Source organism: Sander vitreus, chromosome 2 (assembly GCF_031162955.1).
Source record: "Sander vitreus isolate 19-12246 chromosome 2, sanVit1, whole genome shotgun sequence".
In the NCBI taxonomy this organism is placed as follows: domain Eukaryota; kingdom Metazoa; phylum Chordata; class Actinopteri; order Perciformes; family Percidae; genus Sander; species Sander vitreus.
In genome coordinates this window covers 19,530,300-19,555,300 of record NC_135856.1, presented here as the reverse complement: position 1 = coordinate 19,555,300, position 25,001 = coordinate 19,530,300, and the positions used below count along the sequence as shown (strand labels likewise).

Here is a 25,001-nt window from a genome sequence, read left to right as displayed (position 1 = left end):
ATATACAGAACTTGGTGCCCTTAAAAGTTATAAGTTAATACTTTGAAATAAACAATAACGTGTATTCAAAACATATTTTAATTATCTCTAGTATATACTCATTTTATATCAAATATATTCATATTTATTTCATCCTGGCTGTTGTTCCGTTTCTTCTCTTTTCATATTTTGGATGATTTCTTTGTTGTCTAAATTCTTTGGTAAAGTTTTGTATTAAAAAACAAACAAAACGCACACTCAGTGACGCGCATGACGGGTGTGCGTCATCTCCAAGCGACAACAGAATTCGCGCCAATCACTTGAAGGATATTCTGAAAACTACCTTAACCCTAATCTGGGAGAAAGCCTGTTGATAATGGTACGTTACACATTTAAACTATTTATTCGCTCACTCTGCAATACTCACTCTGTCTATACAAACAAAGTGGTTACAAAAACACTCCTGCTGTCTTGTTGAACCTGCTCGCTGCAGCTTAAACACAATTGAAGTGCGCAGTGTTAACGTTAGCTAACGTTAACGTTACAGCTAAAGATAAAGATACAACATAGTCAACCTGTTAAATAACGTTAAAGTTAGCGGGTAAAAGTTCAGCGAGGAACACATGCTCTTTTGCTATGTTGTCGTGCAACAGTTGACATGTGCCTGCTGTTTTCTTAACATAGTTTAAATGATGCAGCACTTTTTCCTGAAATCAGTGTCAGAAAGTGAACTCTTCAAACATCAATTTGCATCCAGTAACATGAACGTTTTATATAGGCCTAGTTAGATGACGTTAACAGTGTAGCGCTGTAATCTGTGTGCCCAGTCAACAGTTTTATTAACAGGTTAACATATACATGTTGGTGTGCACACAGGACATCAGGCGGTTCTTTGCACCGACTTCAGCCAAGCCTTCAGTGCAGAAACCAGCTCCAAATGGAAACATCAAAACAGAGGAGAAGAAGAAGAAGAAGAAGAAGAAGAATTCCTCCTCATCAAACGAGGAAGTGAAAAAGAAAGAGACCGCCAAGGCAAGGAAATGATGTGACCTCCTGCCCTCCTTCTTGTAGAGATGCATCTGTTTTGTCATGTTATTCATCACGTTTTATTGTGGTTTATATACTTTAGGTGAAAAGCTCCAAACCAAAGGAGACACGCAAAGATAGTGAGAAAAAACGAAAGAAGCATGCAGTCATAGAATCAGGTGTGTATGATTTTGTGCTACTACATAATTCCCCTGCATCATGGTCAGAAAACAGGTTTTCAAGCCATCTTTATAATATACAGTTTTTTTTTTAAATGGTCACTGTCGTTTTGAAGGTGTTTCTAGGCCGATAATATGATTGAGTTGCTATTTTTTTTATACATTAAACTATTATTTCATACATTCAGTTTTTGAGATGCCAAACAAATCTGAGATGCAGGCGAGGATTCAAAGGTTTCCAGAATTCTCTTCAGTCTGTCTGGATTTAAAACTACTCACTCTGCTAAGAGAGAAATAAATGTCATATGGCCATATCTTCAATTATTTCCCTAAATTGTGACTCTTATTTTCTAATCCAAATAAAAGCAAATTACATTTCTCTTTGTATGGAAATAATAAACAATTGAAATCAACACAAATAACTTCTATTGTGCAATGGGCCAAATATGTTTTTATCCAGAAGGTTAGAAGAGTCTTTTTAAAGGATTCTGGAAATACATTTTAAAATAGTAAGTGTTGTCAAACAAGATTTCCAGAATTTATTTTTCAGAAAAATGATGCTTTGCTCAGCGAGAGGCATAAACAAGGAACGTTTTGATCAGCTGTGATCGAAAGGTTGACACGTTGCTCTCCATCATCGCTGCGTCTTTGCTTCATGGCATATCTTGTTTTTATGTCTATCCAGACTCTGAGGATGAGGAGCCAGTAAGGAAGTCAAAAAAATCCCCAAAAGAGAAACAGAAGACGAGCCAAATTGAGCCACCTCCCAAAAAAGATCCTGTGCAGTATGTCTCTGAAACAGGTATAATGGGTCTATGGTTTATTATCGTCCTATTGCAGACATACTTGCTGGGGCTGTACAGACCTGGTATCCATGGTGTGATTAATTGTCATGTTTGCCTCGAAGACAAAAAAGAAAAAGAACATTTGTTTTCAAATACACCTGTCCTCACAATGGCTCTCTAATTAATTCGTTGTCAAGTTGAATCTGTTAGTTAATCATCACAATAATGAGCACAAAACAATAATGTTGACCACCTAAATTTTAAATACATTTCAGCAAAAAGCTAGGAATTGCAACGGGCAAAATAAATCTTTTTGTTTAGAAATGGGCAGACACACACACATTAGTAAGCAGATGGTCCCAGCTTGAAGATGAGAATGTTTTGTTAATTTATGGAAAAATGTATTTTGATATTTCTCTTTTTTGTTGTAGACTCAGACAGTGACAACTTTCAGTCCTTAAAGAAGGTGTCTGAACCTAAGCAGAATGGCACGGCCAAACGGACAAAGTCAGATGCAGGAAGTGCTCGTCCAGGAGTCAAAGAGGGGCTGAAGTCTCCTGTCAAGCCCTCCTCCACACAGGGGAAACCTGCGGTGAAGTCTCCTCCTGTGCCCGTCACCCCTAAATCGGCCCCGCCTCCTCCGCTCAAACGAACCCCCACTTCAGTACTCGACTACTTCGGCAGTGCGACTGTTCAGCGTTCAGACAAGAAGCTCGTAGCCAGCACCAAGCGAAAGGCTGTGAGTATTAATTAATTCCTGTTTTCACTTCTTCTCTTCAAACCCTCTCACTCTTTTCATGATCTTGCTTTTTCGTCCAAGCTGTCAACGTCCTGCTATGCTCTGCTGTGGCCTGCTATTCCTGTAACACCCTGCAGTGCCCTGCTATGCCATGAACTACTACAAATACTATTTCTGGTCATTGTTCCGCTATCTTTATTATGACTATTATTGCCACTGTTCATCACATCCCCAACCGGCACCGTCAGACACCGCCTACCAAGAGCCTGGGTCTGCTGAGGTTTCTCCCTAAAAGGAGTTTCTCCTCGCCACTGTTGCACTAAATGCTTGCTCTTGGGGGAATTACTAGAATTGTTGGGTCTTTGTAAATTACAGAGTGTGGTCTAGACCTACTCTATCTGTAAAGTGTCCTGAGATAACTCTTGTTATGATTTGATACTATAAATAAAATTTAATTGAATTGCCCCGGGGGACCCTTCACCGAACTTTGTTTTCAGCCTTCCGTTACTCTATCAAATAAGGATCCTTTTACAATAAACTGACTTTATAAAAACTCATCTTCTCCTCAGCCGACTCGGGACACAGATGAGCTCATGAGTGATGAGCAAATCGCCAAACAGCTGCAGGTGGACGAGGACATGGAGGTAGGCTGATCGACATACAGTAACATCTGCATGTTCGTTGCATGAGTAATTCCAACCAGAGGTCGTCCATTAGCCATTTGACAGAAAATGAATGATTCATCATATATGATTGTAAACTGAATATCTTTGGGTTGTGGACTGTTGGTTTGATAAAAGGAAGCAGTTTGAATATGTCGGGCTTTTAAAAAAAAAATATTCTGCAAAGGTTAAGGACTTTAAAGGTTTGCCTCCCAAGCCTGGTAATGTTTTTGAAAGTTTACAAGTTATGATGAATCGTTTGGAGAATTACTGAAATTCTAAATAATGATATAATGTTGCTTGAATGTAAAAAGTCCCAGGAGTAATGCAGAAATGATTATACCTAGTTAAACTTGTTTGTTTTTTCATTCTCGTACTGCATCCTCATATTGCTTTCTCGCTCCTACTTCACTCAGCTGGAAAAGCAGGTCCATGAGGACGAGGAGTTTGCCAGAACTCTGGCCATGCTGGACGAGGAGCCTCAAGCAAAGAAGGTGATGTAAAAAAACAATCACAACATGAAGGCACATCAATTTCAATGTTAGTGATTGTTTAATATAATTTTGTGTGTGTATGTGTGTCTTCATCCAGGCTCGTAAAGGCTCCGATGAAAAATCGGCCGCGGCCGCGTGTCCCAAAAAGAGCAGTACCAACTCTGCTGCTGGCAGCACGAGCAGCCCGTCAAAGACCAACCGAAGGGGCAGCATGTCAGAAGACGTGATTAGTCTGTCTCCTAAGAAGAACCCCGTCCCCGTCAAAGCCAGCTCCAAACTGGCCATGATGAAGAAAAAGGAAGAAGAGAGAGAAGAAAGGCCAAAGAGTAAAACACCAATCTCGCCCACAAAAATAAAACTCTCTCCCAAAAACGAGCCCCTCCCTTTGTCAAACTTAGACAAGAGGTTTACTCCCAAGACAGGAACCACGCCCACCACAGTAAAAACTTCTCCCAGGAAACCAGAGGTGAGCAAGGCAGATGCCTTATCTTTCAGTTCAAATACATTGCATCAATATCATGATGCACATAATCAATCAATCAATCAATCAATCAATCAGTCAATCAATCAAATTGTCCCCAAAGGAGCAGTGAAAGAGAAACTTGTGATAAAACAAAGCACATGCACAACATGGAGTACACAAGTTAAAACAATTTAAAGACAAATGATATGTCTTCACTGTCTCGATCAGAGCACGAGTACGAGTCCTTATGATTCAGAGAAGAAGAAGGTCAACTCTGCAGCTTACAGGAACTTCCTGAACCGCGATGGACCACGAGCTCTCGGCTCCAAGGAAATCCCACAGGTACTCACTCACTCACTCACTCACTCACTCACTGACGCATCACACACATCAGCCTTCAGACGGACCAACATCTTCCCTTGAACTTGTGTGTGTTTGTTTGTTTGTTTGTTTGTTTGTTTGTTTTTCCAGGGTGCAGAGAACTGTTTGGAGGGCTGTGTGTTTGTGCTGACGGGGGTCATGGAGTCCATGGAGAGGGATGATGCCAAATCCCTCATCGAGCGCTACGGAGGCAAGGTGACGGGCAACATCAGCAAGAAGACCACCTACCTGGTGCAGGGCAGAGACAGCGGAGTCTCGAAGCTCGAGAAGGTGACCAACCTGATTCTGACTAAGAAATTCAGATCCAGAGAAGCGTTTCCTAAACGAAATATGTCTGATTGCAGAGAGCACTGATGCTCACTTGCATGGTTTTTAGATGACTTTATAATCATATGGTGACTAATTTACCTTGATGTGTTGGCTGAGTTATAGATCGCATCGACAAATGATTTGACATACCGATCATCTTGGTAACCTTACAACTGTAGGGCGAGATGCTTAACAACTGTCATATTAAATAAATTATTGCACACAATATATGAACGGTATATGTAGGCACCAAAGAATAATAAAAAGAAGTATTCAAGAATTTGAGGCTTTCAGTCTTTTACTTCCTGTCTCTTTTCTGTACCGATTTCCTCGTATCTGTCCATTAAATAATATGGTGTGTTTGTACAATTGGCGTTACCCTCAGGCAGAGAGTCTCGGTACCAAGATCCTGGATGAGGATGGTCTGTTGGAGCTGATCAGAACCAAACCAGGAAAGAAGTCCAAGTACGAGATCGCTGCAGAGGCTGAGGTCAGCTCTCACAACTTGAATCAGTTGTTTACAAAGTGATTTGATTTGCTATTTTTATTAGCAGTAAAATCATTTGGACCCAGAAGATGTCAGAAATGTTTTTAAAGACCAACTGAAATCACAAACAGTACCCATTATTTTTGCAGTCATTTTCAATTTAAAAAAAAATATTTTTATTATTAAAAGAAGAAAAAGTCTTGAGATGCATCAGAAATGCTCCTTTGGCTGATTTACAGATCATCTGTTGCAGAAGAAACATGCAATTTATTTTCAGTTGGTCTTTAACTGCAATTATATCATGCACATAAGAGTGAATTTAATGTTTAATGTTCATCTATTCTGGAATGAGTTTTTTTTTTTTTCTTTTTTTTTTTTTTAGAGCAAAGCCTCAAAGACCAGGACTCCCCCCAGCAAAACATTAAAAAGCACCCCCAAAGCCCAGAAGATCTCTCCCTCCAAGGGGAATTCCAGGTCCCCTCACACCCCGAGCCCGTCTAAGACCGGCTTGGCCCAAGGCCATGGTGCCAGGACCAGAGATGGCTGCACTCCACCTGGGAGAGGCTCAGGCCACACAGCCCGGAGGGAGCTGGGCCTTTCCCCCTCCACCTCTTCATCTTCAGCCCCAGGACCATCACCGACACATGAGGACGCCAGTCTGCTGTGGGTGGACAAGTACCGCCCACGCTCTCTGAAGACTGTGATTGGTCAACAGGGGGATCAGAGCTGTGCCAACAAGCTGCTCCGCTGGCTGCAGAACTGGTACAGACACCACAGCGGGGGCTCTTCCAAGCCACCAGGTAGCAGACGGTTTATCTGTCTTTGTGTTTTGAGGTGTGTGAGCAGAATTCAGAGTAATGATACAAGCTAGACATCAGAACTCCTATTGTTTCAGTAAATTTTAGTTCTGAATGTATCTGTATCAGTGTTTGAGTGGCTTGTGCTTTTTGTGCTGTTTGTGGTTGTACAGTTGCAAGGTTTGGTAAGTTTGGAGGAAAAGATGATGGATCTGGATTCAAAGCTGCTCTGCTCTCCGGACCTCCGGGCGTGGGTAAGACCACCACAGCTGCCCTGGTCTGTGAGGTCAGTCTAAAAACACACACAGTCACGTTGTTGGGTGCTTTTCTTTGTATTTTCTGTATGTAATCACACCAGTCAGTATTTTTAAGTAATGCTGCACAAATGACTTCCACTTGGGACAAATAATGTCCCAAGTGGCTTTAATCTCACTGTTTTTTAATCCAACCTTTCCACTGTGTTTGTGTGTCGGCCTGCAGGAATTGGGCTTCAGCTACGTGGAGATGAACGCCAGCTGTACTCGCAGCAAAAACAGTCTGAAGGAAGTCGTCTCAGAGTCACTTAACAACACCAGCATTGAGAGCTTCTACAAAGGTGATCCCTCTTTTCATTTTTGTTTCTGCCTGTTAACACATTTGGACCTTTATTGATGTGCTTGTTTCAGAAGAAAATAAACTGGAAGGTTTTAATTGTGAGACAGCAATAGGAAGTCTTTTGTGCTTGATTTGGTTGCACAACAGCATTGCAAAGAAAAAACTCATGACTGTTGGCATCTTGTGATGCATTGTGCTAATATTTCCCCCAAGTTTGTTAAGGTAGTCAAAAAAGATTAAGATGCCCACACTTTAATAGTATGGTATGTGCTCATATACAGTGCATGCAGAACAAACTAAGAATATTTCTGAAATTAGTGATTATATAGCTCGTTGCAAGAATCATTTGGAGGCGGTGATTTAAACTCTTTTTTTTAAAAGTTTTTACTAGCGAGGTTAAATATTTTTTTTCTTAGAGAATTAACATAGCATACTATTTGTCCAGAATTGAAGTGAATACTATGTGGTGCTGTGTGTTTTGTAGGCACGTCTCAGAAAGTGAGCAGTAAACACGTCCTGATCATGGATGAGGTTGATGGCATGGCTGGCAACGAGGACCGTGGAGGAATCCAGGTAAAAAAAAAAAAACAGATTCTCACATTTTGAAGAGGTTAGAGGTATGGTTGGGTACCGAAACCCAGTACCACTATGGAACCGGTTCTTACGCAACCGGTAGGAATCAGACCAGATTAGACAAATTTTGGTTCCTCATTTCGGTTCCACTTAATGTGGCGACTGAAATATTTTCTACCGTTAGCTAGCTACCGTAAATGTAGGCTACTTTTAAAATGCCATATTTTCCCTCTGGGCTCACCAAAACGGACGTAAAAGCAGGACGTGCCATAAATCAGGAGAGGTGTCGTATCTTGCCAGAGAAGGCAGATATGGTCATTTTTCTGCAAAAGAACTGCTAAAGTTTGAAGCTGGTTTAGTTAGCATACCAACTGTACATTTATTTAGTTGTTACTTGTTAAAAGTGTAACTGTTATTTATTGTTAAATTATTGTAGTTGTGTGTTAGGTGACTTAGGTTTACTTATCATATATTTAAGTACTTTAAACCGTTAATATATTGTTAAATTTAAATAATTTTCAATTAAAAAAAAGTATAAAAGAGCCTTTCTTTGATCAGTTTTTCAAGAATCGGTTTAGGAATTGGAATCTTTTTAAAAGTACCGGTTCGGCATCGGAATCGTAAAAATCCAAACGATACCCAACTAGAGATGTTCCGTATCGGTATCGGCTCCGATACTGCCTAAAACGCTGGTATCGGTATCGGGAAGTACTGGAGTTTATGCACCGATCCAATGCCACGTAATAAAGCCCTAAAGAAAAAACACGTTAAAGTAGTTTATTTATGTTGTTTTTCCGTTTTATAACTGACTGTCAAACTGCATAATAAAAGAAAGTTCTAGGGCGTTCATTGTTCATGTTTCAGATTGAGTTTAACCTGAGCCAGACTGACAACAAAGATAGAAATCATATCGCATCCATACAGGGATAGTAGTATACACTTGTTAAAACATGATAAAATATATGACACACTGGTATCGGATCAGTACTCGGTATCGGCCGATACACAAGTTCAGGTATCAGAATCGGTATCGGGAAGCAAAAATTGGTATCGGACCATCTCTATACCCAACCCTAGTTAGAGGGGTGGTTGATCTGATCATACTTCCCAACTTTTAAATGGAAATATGGAAAGAAAAACCTCAGGTTCAGAAGTTTGCATGTCTGATTCGTGATGAGATTGATATATCTGTTTGGGTTTTTGTAACGGCTTTTACAGAAATAATGGCTGTCTTGATACTAACCTCTGACCTTTCGCCTCCTGCAGGAGATGATCGGCCTGATCAGAAATTCAAAGATTCCCATCATCTGCATGTGCAACGATCGTAACCACCAGAAGATCAGGTCACTGGCCAACTACTGCTTCGATTTGCGCTTCCAGAGGCCGCGAGTGGAACAGATCAAGGTACACACACACACACACACGCACACACCTCTGACAATGACAAGACAAGTTTTCTAGCATTTGGGTTAAAATAAAACTCCATCAACTTTAGGATACATCAGAGATGTAAGCATTTGGATAGTGGCTGAAAACAAGCTAATAATATTAAAAAATACAATGTTAATTGATTTTTTTGGAACACTCCTTTACTTCTGTTTTCTTCTCTCCATTTTCAGGGAGCAATGATGTCCCTCGCTTTCAAGGAGGGAATCAAGATCCCCCCCCCAGCTCTTAATGAAATGATCCTAGCCTCCAATCAGGATGTCCGACAGGTAAAGAAGACAAAGAAAGCATCATTAATTCATACTGAGGTTTTGCCTTCACTCGCCACCCTCGGTCTCCCCTCTCACCATGCTGACTGTTTTTTCCTCCAGGTGATCCACAACCTGAGCATGTGGTCGGCCAAAAACAAGGTGATGACGTTTGACCAGTGTAAGTCTGACGCAGCCAGCGCTCGCAAGGACATGAAACTGGGTCCGTTTGACGTCTGTAGGAAGGTATTTGCCTCAGGGGAGGAGACTGCCCACATGAGCCTCATCGACAAGTCTGACCTCTTCTTCCACGACTACTCGCTAGCGCCGCTCTTTGTCCAAGAGAACTACCCGCATGTTCGACCAAAGGCTGCAGGGTGAGAGAGGCCAGCTGTTTCCACCTGTGTCCAGTGTCTGTGCTAAGCTAAGCTAATTTGCCCCCTGGATCTAGCGCCTTTAATGCACAGACAAGACAACAAAACAAACATTTCCTACACTGTCAAACTATTCATTTAATATTTCTGTATTTTCACGTCTCTTCTCACAGTGGTGACCTGAAGTCCCACCTGATGTTGCTCAGCAAGACAGCGGACTCCATCTCTGACGGAGACCTGGTGGACAGACAGATCCGCTCTCGGCAGATCTGGTCACTCTTGCCCACACAGGTAACGCTCCCTCACGCATGCACGCATTCACTTGTTTAGATTGGCTTTTGTTAACTGTTTGTAAAACAGTGAATTATATGACGTTAATAACAGTAAACGCACACTCCCTTATCACTTTTAACTGTCACACATTTCATCACCCATACACTTTCAAATTAAGTTAAATTCAAAAGTTAAATTGAGTGCAGTATAGAGGTGGATGAATAATTTCTTTGTCATGTTTTTTTTTTTGTATGTAATGTATAGTGAATGAGTGCTGTATGACTGCTGGCTGTCTCTATGTTAGTCCTATGTTACCTGCCTAGGGACTGCAGATTTTTTTTTTACTAATTCTGGCGTATTTACATGGTGTTTTTATTCAACAGTGTTCATAAATATGCATGGTCCCTATAAAATAAACACACACGCTCATGTGTCGGGATACCAGAGATTGACCATTGGTCTGTGTTTGTGCTCGTAGGCCATCTATGCCAGTGTGTTACCAGGGGAGCTCATGAAAGGCTACATGAGTCAGTTCCCCAACTTCCCCAGCTGGCTTGGCAAGAACTCCTCCACCAGCAAACATTCCCGCATCGTCCAGGAGCTGGCCTCACACATGTGTTTAAAGTGAGGAGGCCTTGATCACTGTCTTTGAACTATTTACACCCTGTCAAACGCAGTATCACACTCGAGTATTTAAATGTCTGATTTGTTTGTCTCCTGCAGGACGATGAGCAGCAGACAGGCAGTGAACCTGGACTACCTGTACTACCTGCGGCAGGCGCTGCTGAGCCCGCTTCAGAGGCACGGAGCGGAGGGCGCCGGCGAAGCTGTGCAGCTGCTGGACAACTACCAGCTCATCAAGGAGGACGTGGACAGCATCATGGAGATCAGCGTCTGGGGCGGACAACCAGACCCTTACTCCAAACTGGACTCCAAGGTCAGCAGGGGGTGGTATAGTATAGATTTTGGTGATTGGATTGGAAATTGGTTGAAATTGATGTATAAAGAAATACACCACTATTAGTTTAAGTCATTGTGAGCATCTCAATTCAATTAGAGCATCTCTGAGCATCACTCTGCTTAATTGCCAGTTATACATATAACTGTTCAACCCAATTCTCAATACACACCTTAACCAGTATCAGTGGTTCTCTACTGGGTACAAATGAAAGGAAATGTAGGATTTGAAAGATTCTGACTCCCAGTGATCGCATAAAAAAGACAGACCGCAATACACGCCAATATTACCATATTTCAAACCATACAATTAATCTATTTAAACCTGCGATAACTTCATTTTGTTTTGGTCACTCAGGAGCAGCAGAAATAAGCTGTAAACACAACACTGACATATACCTTTTTTAAGTTGATATGGTAAATACTGAGTAAAGCGGCTTCGATGAAATGAACTTAATCAGCTTTGTTTGTTTCAACAGCAAATCACAGATGATGAAATTGTCAAATAATAGCATAGCAAGTTACTTTTGAGGTCAAGCTGATCTACAGTCACCAAACTCCAGTACCAATGTTTCACAGTATGTCGTTGATGAACGCTGATAAATGAGAAGATAGTCATCACACATGAGGGTTACATGTGATGATTATGCTCTCATCAGCATTCGTCAGAGCCTATGGTCTCTAACAGTACTTGAAGGTGCACTATGAGTTTCACGCGATTTCATTTTTGTCTCAAATCGTAGGCCTCTCTCCTTGATCCGCTAGCTGCCGGCCCCCTGAATACACCGTGAAAAAGCCCGGTCTCGGGAGACAACACCGGGGTCGTAAACGTCAAACAAACACTAGAGGCACAGGATAGGCACCAAAATACAACAAACACTTTCCAGCCAATCACCGACAAGATGGTTGGGGGAGGGGTTGGGGGTTAGTGTCAGTTAGTCATGACAGTTACGGAAACATGGGGGGAGGGGCGAGCTTGCGCTGTTTTGTTTGAAATATACAACGTACTTAAACAACATAAAATACACTGATTCCGGCCTTTCCATGGTTGATCCTCCTAAATGTCCAACATACACTGAATTTCTCACCTCTGTTGTCTGTCTCCTCGCAGGTGAAGGCAGCATTCACACGGGCCTACAACAAAGAAGCTCACCTGACACCATACTCTCTGCAAGCAGTGAAGAAGGGCCGCCGCGGTGGCGGGGGGGAGTCTGAGTTCGGAGGAGAGGACATGGACAACGAAGTGCAGGAGTCTGAAGATGAGGGCCTCAAAACCGACGCCATGATCAAAGTAAGAGCATTAACAATGAGTTTACAATGTGTAAACCCATTTGATTCCATGTACACTCCATGCCAAAGGCTGTCTTCATATCTTTTCTGTTTATATGTTGTCTATGTCTTGTTCCTCCGTGCAGCAGAAGAAGGCCAAAGCCACCAAGGAGTCAAAGAAAGAGAAGAAGGAAGATTCTGGAAAGGGAAAGGGCAAGGGGACGGGCAAAGGCAAAGCCAAGAAATGACCAAATGACGAGAGGAGGAACACTTTCCTGGTCTGCCTCCCTCCGCCCCCACAGACTGTAATATTGTTTCTCTGCACTTGCAACGATCCTTTAATGAGCAACAGAAAGTAGTGAGACTAGTCTTAACCTCTGCAGGTAACTCATCTGTCCCTTATCCCAACCACACTAAGCTAAGACATTTTAAATTCCTGTCATGTTTCCATCAGAGTGTCTCTGATGTATATTATCTGCTTGTTCCATCCATTATCATGTCTACGCACCTCTGTAGTAACATGTGTCTCAACAGGAGTATAGTGCATTTCTCCCGTCATCGGTTTGTGGTCCAGGTGTTAAGGCTGTAAATAATGTTACTGCAATGTATAAGACTGTTACTTTTTGCTACGACTACAATACAGAAATGCTTTAGCTCTACGGTTAGCACTGATGTTCCTGTAAATTGCAATTTTGTAAAAAACATTCATGATGATTAATAGAGAAATATGTCGCTCATGAGTATCAGTGATTGATTTTCTTTTTTTGTTTAACTGAGAAAATGGTTTCTGGGAGTAACTTTTTATTTTTAATCCGATATTCAGATAAACTACTACTATTTTGAAAAACTCAGCCACTCAAAAGACAATCTATGCAATAGAATCACAATCGTATTTAGTGTGTGAATAATGTCCAATAATGTGGATTCTACCTGCAGACTGAGGCAAAGCCAATTAATAAAGACATATAGACAAATGGAAAAACTTTCACTAAATAATCTGAGAGGTTAGCAAATAGAATTAGTGCTGCAATTAACAATCATTTTCATTAATGTGCCAATCGAAGGCACATTAATCAAAGGCTCCAGAACTGCTACCAAACTGACTTCGTGGTGTCTTTTTTTTTTTTTTAAATGCTCAAACTACACAATTTAAAATAAACTCCAAAACCTGTCCCTAAAGCCAGTACAAGAAAGCCACAATAATGGTTCTTGAGATCTCTGTTTGAATCATCTTCAGCCACTCTGTTTGCAATGGTGTTATTAAAAAACAACATATGAGCTAAAACATATATATATGAGAAGAACATTTCACCTTTATTTGATTTGTTTTTTGGTTGTTGGCATATCAAACATCTTTGAAATACATCATACAAAACTAGAAGCTGCATACAATCTATTCAAAATATATATTTGACGTATTTAAGCAAATAGAAAATGACATGACATTTTTATACATATGATTGGTTGTTTTTTCTTCTTCTTCATTGATCCAGTTCATCAGTCTGCAGGTATTTGGAACAATCAGAAATCTTCTTTACCTGTTTGACGCTGAGCGTCTCAGAGCACATGGGACACACCGTCTCCGTTTCCAGCAACCTGGACACAAACGGTTCAGTGTAGATTTGTGAATGGAGGACAGAAGTTACTCACCAGTGCTTATCCTGGAATAGTTTGACATTTTGGGGGAATACACTTATTCTCTTTCTAGCGCAGATTAAAAAGATGGATGCCACCATGTCTGTATTTGGCTTAGCACAAAGCCTGGAAACAGGAACACAGTTAGCTTGGCTCTGTCCAAAGATAACGAAATCTGAATACCAGCTTGTCTGTTTAATCCGTATAAAAAAGTGATTTCACAGGGAGTTGAGTGCTGGACTTGTTCTTAGCCAGGAGCGGTGACTTCCTGGTATTAAGCTTCTCATCTAACTATCAGCAAGGATGCCAATAAAAGTATTTCCCAAAAAAACAATTTAAATTGAGGAAGAAAGGGTGCTAGACTTACTAGAAATCTAGATGCACCCTAGCAGCAGCAAATGTAATTTGTTGCCAGGGTCAGTCTAGCAACTCTCCATTGGCTTGTGAGTTGGAAAAACCAAATTCTGGCCAATCACATCGTATATAGAGTCGGTGGGCGGGCTTAACATAATGACGGCAGAGTTGCGACGTGAATTCCCTGCTACTTGAAAACGAAGATGCCTGCTGCTGCTGGCGGCGAACAGTCTTTCGAATCGGCTTTGGCCGTGACTCTGGAAGACTTGGCTTTAAGCACTGAAGTCGTTCTTAAAAAAGGAAGATGTGTTCGGAGTTTTGCCGACCGGATACGGCAAAAGTTTAATCTATCAACTAGCGTTGCTCTGGTTGGCTATGAGTGCAGAGGGAATTTGAAAGACAAGCTTTTATCCCGCCCCTCGGATTGAGCCCTGCCAATGGTGAGTTCCCAGACCCAACATCTTGATGTGGGTCTGGCTTGTCAGGCTATGCTAGACTAGTACTCCAAACCAACCTTCTACTGTCTTATTTGATTTAAAATTATCAAGTAACTTGGACATTCTTTTTATACCAGCTGATCACTTTAAAATGTGATGTCCAAAATGTCTTGCGGGGGGGAAAAAAGCTGAATTAAGATAAGCGCCTCAACCTTTCATCTGTATTTGGACAGTTAAAAAAAAAAGATGAAAAATCGATGCATCACTTACAGAAGGAACTGTGAGTAGAGAGCGGGAAATTCACAATGAGGACACGCAGACCAGTCTTCTTTCAGCATATGACGACCCTGAGTAAAGGAAAAAGGTACAGAGATCAAATGATGTAAATATAAGTATATGGGAAATTATTATTATTTTTGAGTATGTATATAAATAAGGCAGTGATTATGTGTTTGTACCGTGGCAATGCAGTAAGGCAGATTGTTCTTGCAGGAGATGCACAGCAGTTCGTTCTGTGCCAGCTGAAAGCCACAGAAGGGACATGGAGTAGTTTCCTCCTCCAGCTCCGATGTGTCTGGACGTCTGTGGTGTGGCCAGATAGGCAATGTAAGGTAGAGCAGGAGATGAGGGAGAGGATGAGGTAGGCATGAGTCAGACAGATGAGGTTAAGTACATATGTGTGGAGGAGGGATGTCAGGAAGAGCCGGAGAGGGAGTTTGACAAAGAAAACTGAAGGTATTAAAGATTCTCATCACTCACCGAACCATAGCCTCGATCTTCTTCCTGTACTTTGGGTCGATCTCGTTCCGGTACTCCGGTCTCATCAGCATGGCAGCAAAGCTGAAGGCCGAGTTCTTCAGTCCGGCACGGTGACATTCGATGACTGCTGACGTCAGAATAGGAACAACATCTACACAAATAAACAGATGAGATGATGATTTAAGCTTCAGTTAGATTTATTTTTCATGTGAACTGGAAGATAGATTAGAGTGTGGAAAATTCTGTATGGACTCACGTGCGGGAAACTTGCTGATGTTGTTGCTGACACGAATAAGCATGCGTGCCCCTTTTAGGTGGTCTCCCCTTTTTACATGGATCTACATAACATCATTTAGGAGGGAGATTAATGAACACTACACACTTACGTAATGTTAAGATTGTGAAGCTTTATCATGTAACAGTACATTCTTAAAAGGTCCCATGGCATGAAAATTTCACTTTATGAGGTTTTTTAACATTAATGAGTTCCCCCAGCCTGCCTATGGTCCCCCAGTGGTAGAAATGGCGATAGGTGTAAACCGAGCCCTGGGTATCCTGCTCTGCCTTTGAGAAAATGAAAGCTCAGATGGGCCGATCTGGAATCTTCTCCTTATGACATCATAAGGAGGAAGGTTACCTCCCCTTTCTGTGCTTTGCCCACCCAGAGAATTTGGCCCACCCATGAGAAAGAGAGAGACATCATGGCTTGCAAACAAGCAAAGTGGCAGTTGGTCACACCCCCACCTTCCACCTTGCCCCCCCTCTCTCCTTTTCAATATCATTTAAAGCTACAGACACAGAAATGGCACATCCTAAGGGCGCTGCCATCGTCCGTCCGAGGAGCCGTCGGCCTTCATTTTGGCCGACCCGACATGTTCAGTCGGAGACAGGGCAGTCGGGACTCACCCGGAAATGGCGAGCGGATGAGCCTCTTAAAATCTGACGCAAATCTTTTAAACTGACCTTTTTTGATCTGAAATGAAGACAGATTCAGCAACTGCATGGCCTATTTCTCACTTAAAATGTTTTCAGTTTACACGTTTCGGTGAACTATTTTAGTACAATATGAGATCGTATTCTGAACAAGCCGCCATGGCAGTCTGGCTGTGAATTTCCGGAGAAAAAAGAACCATGTGACGCGTTCGTCCAATCAGCTGCCGGTTTTAATTTTCTGGGAAACAATCAGACTGTTAATGGAAACAATACAGAGCAGCGCCGCCTGCTGCTATGGAGACGTATTACGTTTCGCTCACACGCAGAGCGTACGCTCAAGTCGGCGTCTCTTCGGTGTGTTCTGAGACACTTTTTGGACCTCGGGGACCCGACTGATCAGTCCGACTTCCTTTTCTGCCGACGGTCGACCGTCTGGTTGGTGTGTAACTACCTTAAGGAAAGCTCATTGTGGGACTGGCTCTAGTGGCTGTAATTCTGCACAAAGGCTGAATTTCGGGAAAGAGACTTCAGATACAGTATTGGGGGACCACTAAGGCCTATATAAAAGCATCCAAAAAGCAGCATGTCATAGAACCTTTAAAAAAAAGATATTTTTTAGACAAAATGCACCCCTATACAAACCTATTAAAACAATTCTGGACAGTCTATGAACAAAGCAATTCACCATGACAACAGTAAATAACCTGAGCTAACACATGGCAGGTGTGTACTGACCTTGACCAGTAGGTAGGAGTGGAGGATCATGAGGTTGGTGGCCATCTCAGCAGGGATTTTAATCATCTGGGCCTGCAGCTCCGTGTACATGCTGAACAACACGTCATGGGCATTACGGTAGTTCCCTTTAGGAGTAGCACATGAAAAAACCATAACATATGAATATTAAACGTATGATTATGTTTGTGTAGCGTGTCATGGTTGTTAATGGTCCAGTGTTTGTGTGAACATGTTTGTGCACCTGCACACTGCTCTTCTCTGGCGATGATGATGGCGGTGCGAGCAGCCTCCCTGTACTGCTGCAGCGCCATATACAGACGGAACAGGTACTTGGCATCCTGGGAAGAGGAAAGAAAGGTCAACTAACCATTACCAGTTTGGTTAACAGTGTCACTGTCACTCCGGGTCAGATTTACATACATGAATTCATAGGGTGAAATTGTGCTGCATCTTTTATTCAGCTTGCGTCTGTCACAGCTAATGACACAATCAGGGACTGGTTATGTAATACCTGTGGATGTATCTGCAAGGGGAGAGTGTGAGCTGCAGTTAAGTGTCTGAAATTAGCAAACTCAAAGCGTGAGTGAAAAAAAAAACTGCCAAGTGAAAAGCAGTAATGCTGGAAAAAATAGAAACCTTTAAAAACATTTTTTACAATCGTATTTTAACTTCTCATCTCCACCTGAGAAAATGTATTTACAACCATTATTCAAATAAGACAATGATAAAGTGATGTCCACCTCCCTTTAATATTGGTGCACATTTGCACTAAAACAGACCCTTAGAAAATCAAGCAGATGCACACTCAACCACATTCATTATATTTCATCTGATTTTTGGTGCATGGAAATATGTGGCATTACATTTTTCTAACAGAGCCTGCCTACTTCAAACAAGTAAAAATAGACTGATTTTCCTGTATTTTTCACTGTATTGCTCACAGTAAGAAGCTGGTTTATAAAACTGGTTTTCAGGGCCTCTAAACACATTTAGAGAGAAGCCTACTTCACAGTCACTGATAATATGCAAATAACAGGCAAACTGTGCTGGTCGATCTCTAGACACAACTCATCTAAAACAGGTTTTGGAATTGTTTATAACTAATAAATCTCACTCTTTCTCTTTGGACTTCAGTTGTCTAGTCACCCTCAATAAAGAGCAAGTTGGAGGAAAAGGGACTCTCGTGCCCTACTGCAACACAATGACAGCACAGAACACACCCTACATCAATTAGTATATCTGAGATACTCACAAGGATGTACAATACCTATGACACACATACACACACACACATGTCCCCATACCACCAGGCCACCTGCCTATGGACCTTTTTCACAGCAGACATTTTTGACTTGTCATAGCAGGAAAAGCACAGCTGATAACCTTAACGATGGCTCAATTCCATCAAGTGTCCCAGTAAGCTATTTCAGTGAGTCAGCATGCACAATACCAGGGCCTCTCATAAGTGGAATGCGGCCATCATTAATGGTTTTGAATACACCTGTGCTTTTCCTACTATGACATGTCAACATGTCTGCCGTGAAAAATGTCTATTATACAGACAACTTGCCAAAATAATGAACTGAACTCCTACTAGACCACAGATCTGTTTTTTCTAAACTACACTTGGATGGAATGTTATTGGACACCTAGCAACTGAAAATATGCATTCACATTCATGAATTTCAGCTTCCAGTTGCCACATGAATAGAAAGAAGCTTTCACATTTAGGAACACAATGTGTTTTTCCTTTTTGAATCTGCTGATCAAACAATTACAGTGTGTCTGTGTGCACAGTCACACATCCACTGAGACAAAGCCAAGAGGGAGGCAGGAGGGAAGATGGCTCCGTTGTATTGATTACCTTGGGCATACCGTCGCTCTCTCCCATCAGGTAATCTATCAGCTGATTGGTCAGAGAGCTGTCCTTGGCCTGACCCACCTGAAATACACACGCACATTAAAACTACTGGTCACATCATTTTCACATCATACACTGGAATATTCAGTTTGACACACAGCTCTCACCGTCTCTATAGCCATCTCAACAGCCAGGTTGTCATCAGTGTTGGGACACTTCAGGAAGTGCTTTAGGGCCTGAGAGACAGAAAGAAAGAAGAGACAGACATTTTGGCTGAACCGGTGGATGGGTCAGAGTGAGTCAATGTCTAAGTCAATAGCTGTTAGAATATATACATTAGTGTAAAAACAATTGAATTGAATAAAAAAAATAAAACAATAAAGCAAGCGTTCTTACTCTGCTGTACTGCCCACACTTCTGAAAGAATTTGCCAGCCTGCAGGTGTTTCTTCTCTCCCTCAAAGTAGAGAGCAATGCTCTGGTAGTCCTCCTGCGTCGCCTCAGGACCTGACGAACACATCGCAGCAGTCATGCATTTAATATTTAACTTTCAGATTCAGACAACTTCATTCATCCTGTGAAGAGCAATTCATTGGCAGCTTACCCAGTCCATACACAACATACCCAACTTCAAAACTCACACACAAGGTATATGTCAGAGGCAACAGATAAACATACGTGGGTCAATACAAGGGAATAACGAGCAGTAGTAAATAAAGCATTTTGTTATGGTTCACATAAGTGTTGAAACTGCAGTGCTAGAAAATTATTAGCAAATACTGCAATAGGAAATAAAGTCAAAAGGTAACCCCAAACTGTAAAATTGTCTATATGGTCCATATAAACATTCACACACAGACTGACCGATGATGTCTGCATAGACCTCCATTTGTCCGTGCTGCTGCGCCAGTTGGAAAGCTTCATCGTTGCACTGGGACAGCACCAGGAAGTGGATGGCTGAGCCGTAGTCGCTCAACCCCAGGAAGAACCTGAGACACACGCAAACATATGTTAAAGGGTAACACCAGTGTTTCCTCTATGTTGATTTCGATGTGGCGGCCCGCCACGGCAAAATTTCTGGCGCCACGGTATCAGAAATAGGGCAGACGCACAATGTAGTCGCGGTTGCCTTTTAAATTATCCTGCCTGTTGGAAAGCCTATCCACGCCCCCCGCAGGTGGACGACGATACTGCAGTCTGATGTCGGTTTAGTGAGCGGCACTGCGCATTGATGTCTGTTTAGGGAGGCAGCAGACTTTTTATTTATTCCTTTTCTTCATTCTGTCTAGTTTGTGAGTTCATGAGGAAAACGTGAGTATTGTACATAAAGTTAACTTTTATAATATAGTGTAGGAGGTTATTGTAAAGTGAACACTTTACTTGACGGTATCTACATAAGAGTGACATAACACTATTATAAACACATGACACTGTCATGACACATGAACCCTAACTCTAACCCTAACCTGTCATGACAAAAACCGAATGACACTTAATGACAGAAGCGTTATGTCATAAACGTTTATGACTTGTTTATAATGTTTATGACACGTTCATGACAGTGTCATGTCACGCTTATGTAGATACCTTCAAGTATAGTGTAACTGTTAAAGGTTTATTACACAAACAGGAAAAGTAGCAGAGGGAAATAATTGGAGATTTGGAGTCTGCAGAAAATTAGTTAGCAACGGCACTAATAATTGAGTAATCGTTTAAGTCATTTATCAATCAAGGATGCCAACATCTGCTCGTTACAGCTTTTCAAATGGGAGGATTTGCATCTTGTCTTTGTTTTTATATAATTGTAGATTAAATATCTCTGGGCTTTTGGTTGGACAAAAACAAGCAACATCACTTGATCAATGGTATTTTCACAATTATTTGACATTTTATAGCCTAAACAATTAATTGAAAAATAATCTTGAGATTAACCTGTAGTGAAAATAATCGTTAGGACGCTCAGCACAAAGTGTTAAAAAAGTAGTAATGAATGTTAATGTGCTGGTGAAATGGTAAACAATGCAAATAAAAATGGTAATGTATGTTATTTGTTCATTGTTCATTATCATAGGTGTGATTGGCAAAGGACAAAAAAGCAGGAAAATATACGCCGCACCCATGACGCTGCGACAGCCCCCCCCCCCCCATTTGTTTTCAAATGCTATAAAATTCAATGAAACACCCAAAATTCAATGAAAGTAATCATTAATATTACTTGCATAGAACATTGTATGCAGGGGTTAAATTGGGATTTGTTATGTGGGGGGGCTCTCCCTAGGGGAGTCCGGGGGTGCCCCCGGGACATTTTTTGAAAAATAAACCATTAAATGGCACTTTCTGGAGAGTTTTGTGCAAAGAAATGGAGAAATTGAGTTCAAATAATGAATAATTTATTCATTATTTGAACTGTCATACTGAGAATGATTAAACAGAGTCACAGATCGGATTAGTTACACAGGGTGTCCCCTTTCCTTTTGACCAGATTCAGCGGAAGTGTAATCATCTATCTGGAGACTAAATAAGAAGATAATAAAAAAAAATAACAATAAAAAAAAAATATTTAAGTTTATAAAACTGTTGTACAGTTGTACCTGTGCTGTGACAATACGTTTTTGGTTACATTTAGGGGATGTCAGTAGAAAAGTCCAATTCGTAGTAGTATTTTGTAGTTAGTAGTTTGTATACACCTGTGCTCTTGTTTGCTTTACCTGGCAACCATCTTTGCTCCTTCGATGCTCTGCGTCTCCCTGACGATGCGAACAGCCTCCTCCGTATTGTATAGGTGGTCCAGCAGCACGCGTATCACGTTGTCCCAGTCTTTCGCGCTCTCATAGGCCTGTGCAGCTTCCTTATACCTATATACACAGTACACATTACATCAGCTTCTTCTTTAATGATATTATTATCTCCAATGTGACGGACATTCACACTAAGAACCTACTTTCCGTCCGCCTCCTTGGCCTTGGCGTACTGCAGGTGGATCTTAGGAGAGAAGACGTGTGGGAGCAGCTCTCCCACCTTCACCCTGAGTATGGAATAAAATGACGTGGAATTGTATTTAGTAGGAGAGAAACTTGCAGGTCCGAGTGTGTTGGCGTTTGTCTTACCAGTTCTTGCAACGAATGTAGACTGATGCAGCCTTGTCATAGTACTGTCCTTTTTCATAGAGTTGAGCGGCTTCAGAAAATTGCTGCAAGAGAGATGAAAACCACAGAAGAAGATATGAACACATAGATGACCTGATGCTCAACAATGTTCTAGAAACACACTATAAAACACAAACACATCAGATGACTGTAGTCTACCACTACCCTATGATATGGTAATGTACCAAAACATAGTTTACAAGAAAAGAGCGAGAAGGCTGACTCTCTACCTTCATGCTTTCCAGTATGGCTCCACATTCCTTCTTGAGGACTCTGCTTGGGTGCTGAATTGCCTGAGCAGCTCCTCTCCTGATGTCACCCATCCGGATGGACATCCTGGCTACACCGGCTTTACACACCTCGTCATGCTCCTGGAACTGCACAGCAAGGAGAAAAAAGGGAAGAAGGTAAGAGCAGTGGAAATTATGACATCACCTTTGTAAATACAGAGTGGAAAGGACGAAAGTAGATACTCCACAGTGTATGTAGCATTTTCAGCAAGGAAGCATCAGAAATTACACGTGGACTGGACATGCCATTGATTATTAAAGAAAATAATAGATGAAATTATTTTATATGCCTAAAAGGAGGTGATACTATATTATCAGTGGTGAAGCTACGATCCTTTGTCCTACAGCAGCTTGGTTTTTCGACAATGTTTATGAAGGCTAAACCACACCAGCACAAATAACTAGAAAATGCATTTCCTGCAGAAAATGCTTGTGAATGCTGAAAAGCTACATTGCTAAAGCTAAACTGGATTGCTGGCATAATTGCATAAGAAGAAGGTAAAGTAGTGAGAATAGTTGGAAAAGTGGTAATGGTTTTAATTAGTACGAATTTCATTGAAATGTTGAATAATACCAGTAATGTATTAAACAAAAGTGGAATATTTTAGGTTTTTTTTTTAAAAGAAAAGTCATAGTATAGCATGTAGAAAAGTCATAGTATAGGTATGTCAAAAGCGATGAAAAAGTCATGGTATAGTTTATTGAAAAAAGAGATAAAAAAAGTCATAGTATAGTATGGTGAAAATAGTCATAGTATAGCATGTCAAAAAAAGTCATAAAAAAGTCATAGTCCAAAAAAGAATTTAAAAAAAGTCAATTGAAAGGTTGAAATTGAACCGGAGACCGCTGCAGCATGGACTATGCCTTTCTACATGGGATGCACACTCTACCACGTATCCTTTGCTGCATGTCATTCTCCCTCTCTCTCTCCCCTTTCATGTCTAAGCTGTCCTATCAAATAAAGACCTAAAAGGCCACAAAAAAAAAAAAACTAAAAAGAAAAATGTAATAGTATAGTATGTGGAAAAAAATTACAAAAGTCATAGTGTAGTATGTAGAAAATTGTCATAGTATGGAATGTTGAAAAAAAGTCATAGTATAGTATGTCCAAAAAAGTGATTAAAAAGTCATAGTATAGTATGTTTCAAAAAGTCATAAAAAAAGTCAAAGTGTAGTATGTCAAAAAAAGTCATAGCATCATATGACTCAAAAAGTGGTACAAAAAAGTCATAGTATAAAATGTTGAAAAAAAGTGATAGAAAACTCATAGTATAGTATGTTGGAAAAAGTCATAGTATAGAATGTCTCAAAAAGTCATAAAAGAATCATAATATAGTATGTCAAAAAAGTAATAAAAAGTCATAGTATAATATGTTGAAAAAAGTGATAAAAAGTCATAGTATAGTATGTTGGAAAAAATCATAGTATAGTATGTCTCAAAAAGTCATAAAAAAAATCATAGTATAGTATGTCGAAAAAAGTGATAAAAAGTGATAGTATAGTATGTCGAAAAAAGCCATTAAAAAGTCAAAGTGTAGTATGTCGAAAAAAGTCATAGCATTGTATGTTGAAAAAAGCGTCATGCATGATGATGAAAAGGACTGGGTATTGAACCTGGGTCAGAGTATGCAGTGATTACTTGCTGGTTGTCTGTTGGCAGCAGTGATAACCTCTGAGCCAGTGTGCCACAAAAGAATTTATGTTGAAAACACTAATAGCATAGTATGTCGAAAAAAGGCCATTAAAAAGTCACAGTATGGTATGTCGAAATAAGTCAGAGTACTGTATAGTTTGTAGTAAAACGTGATAAAAGAGTCACAGTATAGCATTGAAAAAAGTGATGAAGAAGTCATAGTATAGTATGTCAAAAAAAACATTAAAAAGACAAAGTGTAGTATGTCACAAAAAGTCATCGCATTGTAGGACTCAAAAAGTGATAATAAAAAAAGTCATAGTATAGCATGAAAGGGCCAGTCTGGGCCAGAGTCTGCAGTGACTACTTGCTGGTTGTCTGTTGGCAGCAGTGCTAACCACTAAGCCAGTGTGCCTCCAAAGAATTAATGTTGAAAACAGTAATAGCGTAGTACAGTATGTCAAAAAAAGCCATTAAAAAGCCATAGTATTGTATGTCAAAAAAAGTGATAAAAAAGTCATCGTATATTAGTTGAAAAAAGTCATAAAAAAGTCATAGTATAGTTTGTCGGAAAAAGTCAATATAGAATGTTAAAAAAAAAAATCCTAGTACAGTATATAAAAAGTCCTAGAATAGAATGTTTAAAAACTCACAGTATAGTATATCGAAAAAAAGTCAAAGTAAAGTATGTCGAAAAAAGTTATAGTATGGTATGTCGAAAAAAGTCATAGTATAGTATGTCAAATAGTCATAGTATAGTATGTCAAAAAAAGTGATAAAAAAGTCATGGTATAGTATGTTGAAAAAAGTCATTGTATAGTAAATCAAAAAAAGTGATAAAAAAAAAGTCATAGTAGAGCATGTCGAAAAAAGTCACAGTACGTATGTCGAAAAAGGTGATAAAGTCATAGTATGTCAAAACGTCATGAAAAGGTCCAGCCTATCGCACCTGGGTCCACAGCGACTACTTGCTGGTTGCCTGTTGGCAGCAGTGTAAACCACTGAGCCAGTGTGCCACCAAAGAATTTATGTTGAAAATAGCGATGGCATAGTATGTCGAAAAAAGCCATTAAAAAGTTACAGTATAAGATATCGAAACAAATAAGTGATAAAAAGTGCTAGTAAAAAGATGTATGTAGAAAGAAAAAAAGCTTAATATTTTAAAAACGATAAATGGTGGAGAA

General features: G+C 40.5%; 2 protein-coding genes across 2 annotated transcripts in view; one reads left to right on the top strand and one right to left on the bottom strand.

Moving 5' to 3' along the window:
- The first annotated feature begins 248 nt into the window (after positions 1-248).
- On the top strand, positions 249-12,772 carry rfc1 (replication factor C (activator 1) 1). Its single transcript, XM_078260045.1, has 23 exons — positions 249-358; positions 856-1,011; positions 1,109-1,184; positions 1,870-1,986; positions 2,401-2,708; positions 3,278-3,352; positions 3,787-3,864; positions 3,962-4,330; positions 4,556-4,669; positions 4,799-4,978; positions 5,403-5,507; positions 5,887-6,304; positions 6,475-6,587; positions 6,782-6,896; positions 7,380-7,468; positions 8,735-8,872; positions 9,088-9,183; positions 9,286-9,539; positions 9,710-9,827; positions 10,288-10,433; positions 10,533-10,746; positions 11,878-12,057; positions 12,182-12,772. The coding sequence occupies exons 1-23, from the start codon at positions 356-358 to the stop codon at positions 12,281-12,283; spliced, it is 3,564 nt and encodes a 1,187-aa protein (XP_078116171.1). The 5' UTR covers positions 249-355; the 3' UTR covers positions 12,284-12,772.
- A 581-nt stretch (positions 12,773-13,353) lies between these two features.
- wdr19 (WD repeat domain 19) overlaps positions 13,354-25,001 on the bottom strand; it is a 22,996-nt gene continuing 11,348 nt past the window's right edge. Inside the window, exons 22-36 of the mRNA XM_078260032.1 lie at positions 22,125-22,271; positions 21,856-21,938; positions 21,690-21,773; positions 21,457-21,603; positions 19,613-19,737; positions 19,146-19,255; positions 18,917-18,985; positions 18,753-18,830; positions 17,130-17,226; positions 16,889-17,013; positions 15,477-15,558; positions 15,221-15,371; positions 14,920-15,043; positions 14,732-14,808; positions 13,354-13,631 (exon numbers count right to left, since the gene is read on the bottom strand). Coding sequence (XP_078116158.1) covers positions 13,517-13,631; positions 14,732-14,808; positions 14,920-15,043; positions 15,221-15,371; positions 15,477-15,558; positions 16,889-17,013; positions 17,130-17,226; positions 18,753-18,830; positions 18,917-18,985; positions 19,146-19,255; positions 19,613-19,737; positions 21,457-21,603; positions 21,690-21,773; positions 21,856-21,938; positions 22,125-22,271 — 1,614 coding nt within the window. The 3' untranslated portion in view covers positions 13,354-13,516. The remainder of the gene's footprint in view (positions 13,632-14,731; positions 14,809-14,919; positions 15,044-15,220; positions 15,372-15,476; positions 15,559-16,888; positions 17,014-17,129; positions 17,227-18,752; positions 18,831-18,916; positions 18,986-19,145; positions 19,256-19,612; positions 19,738-21,456; positions 21,604-21,689; positions 21,774-21,855; positions 21,939-22,124; positions 22,272-25,001) is intronic.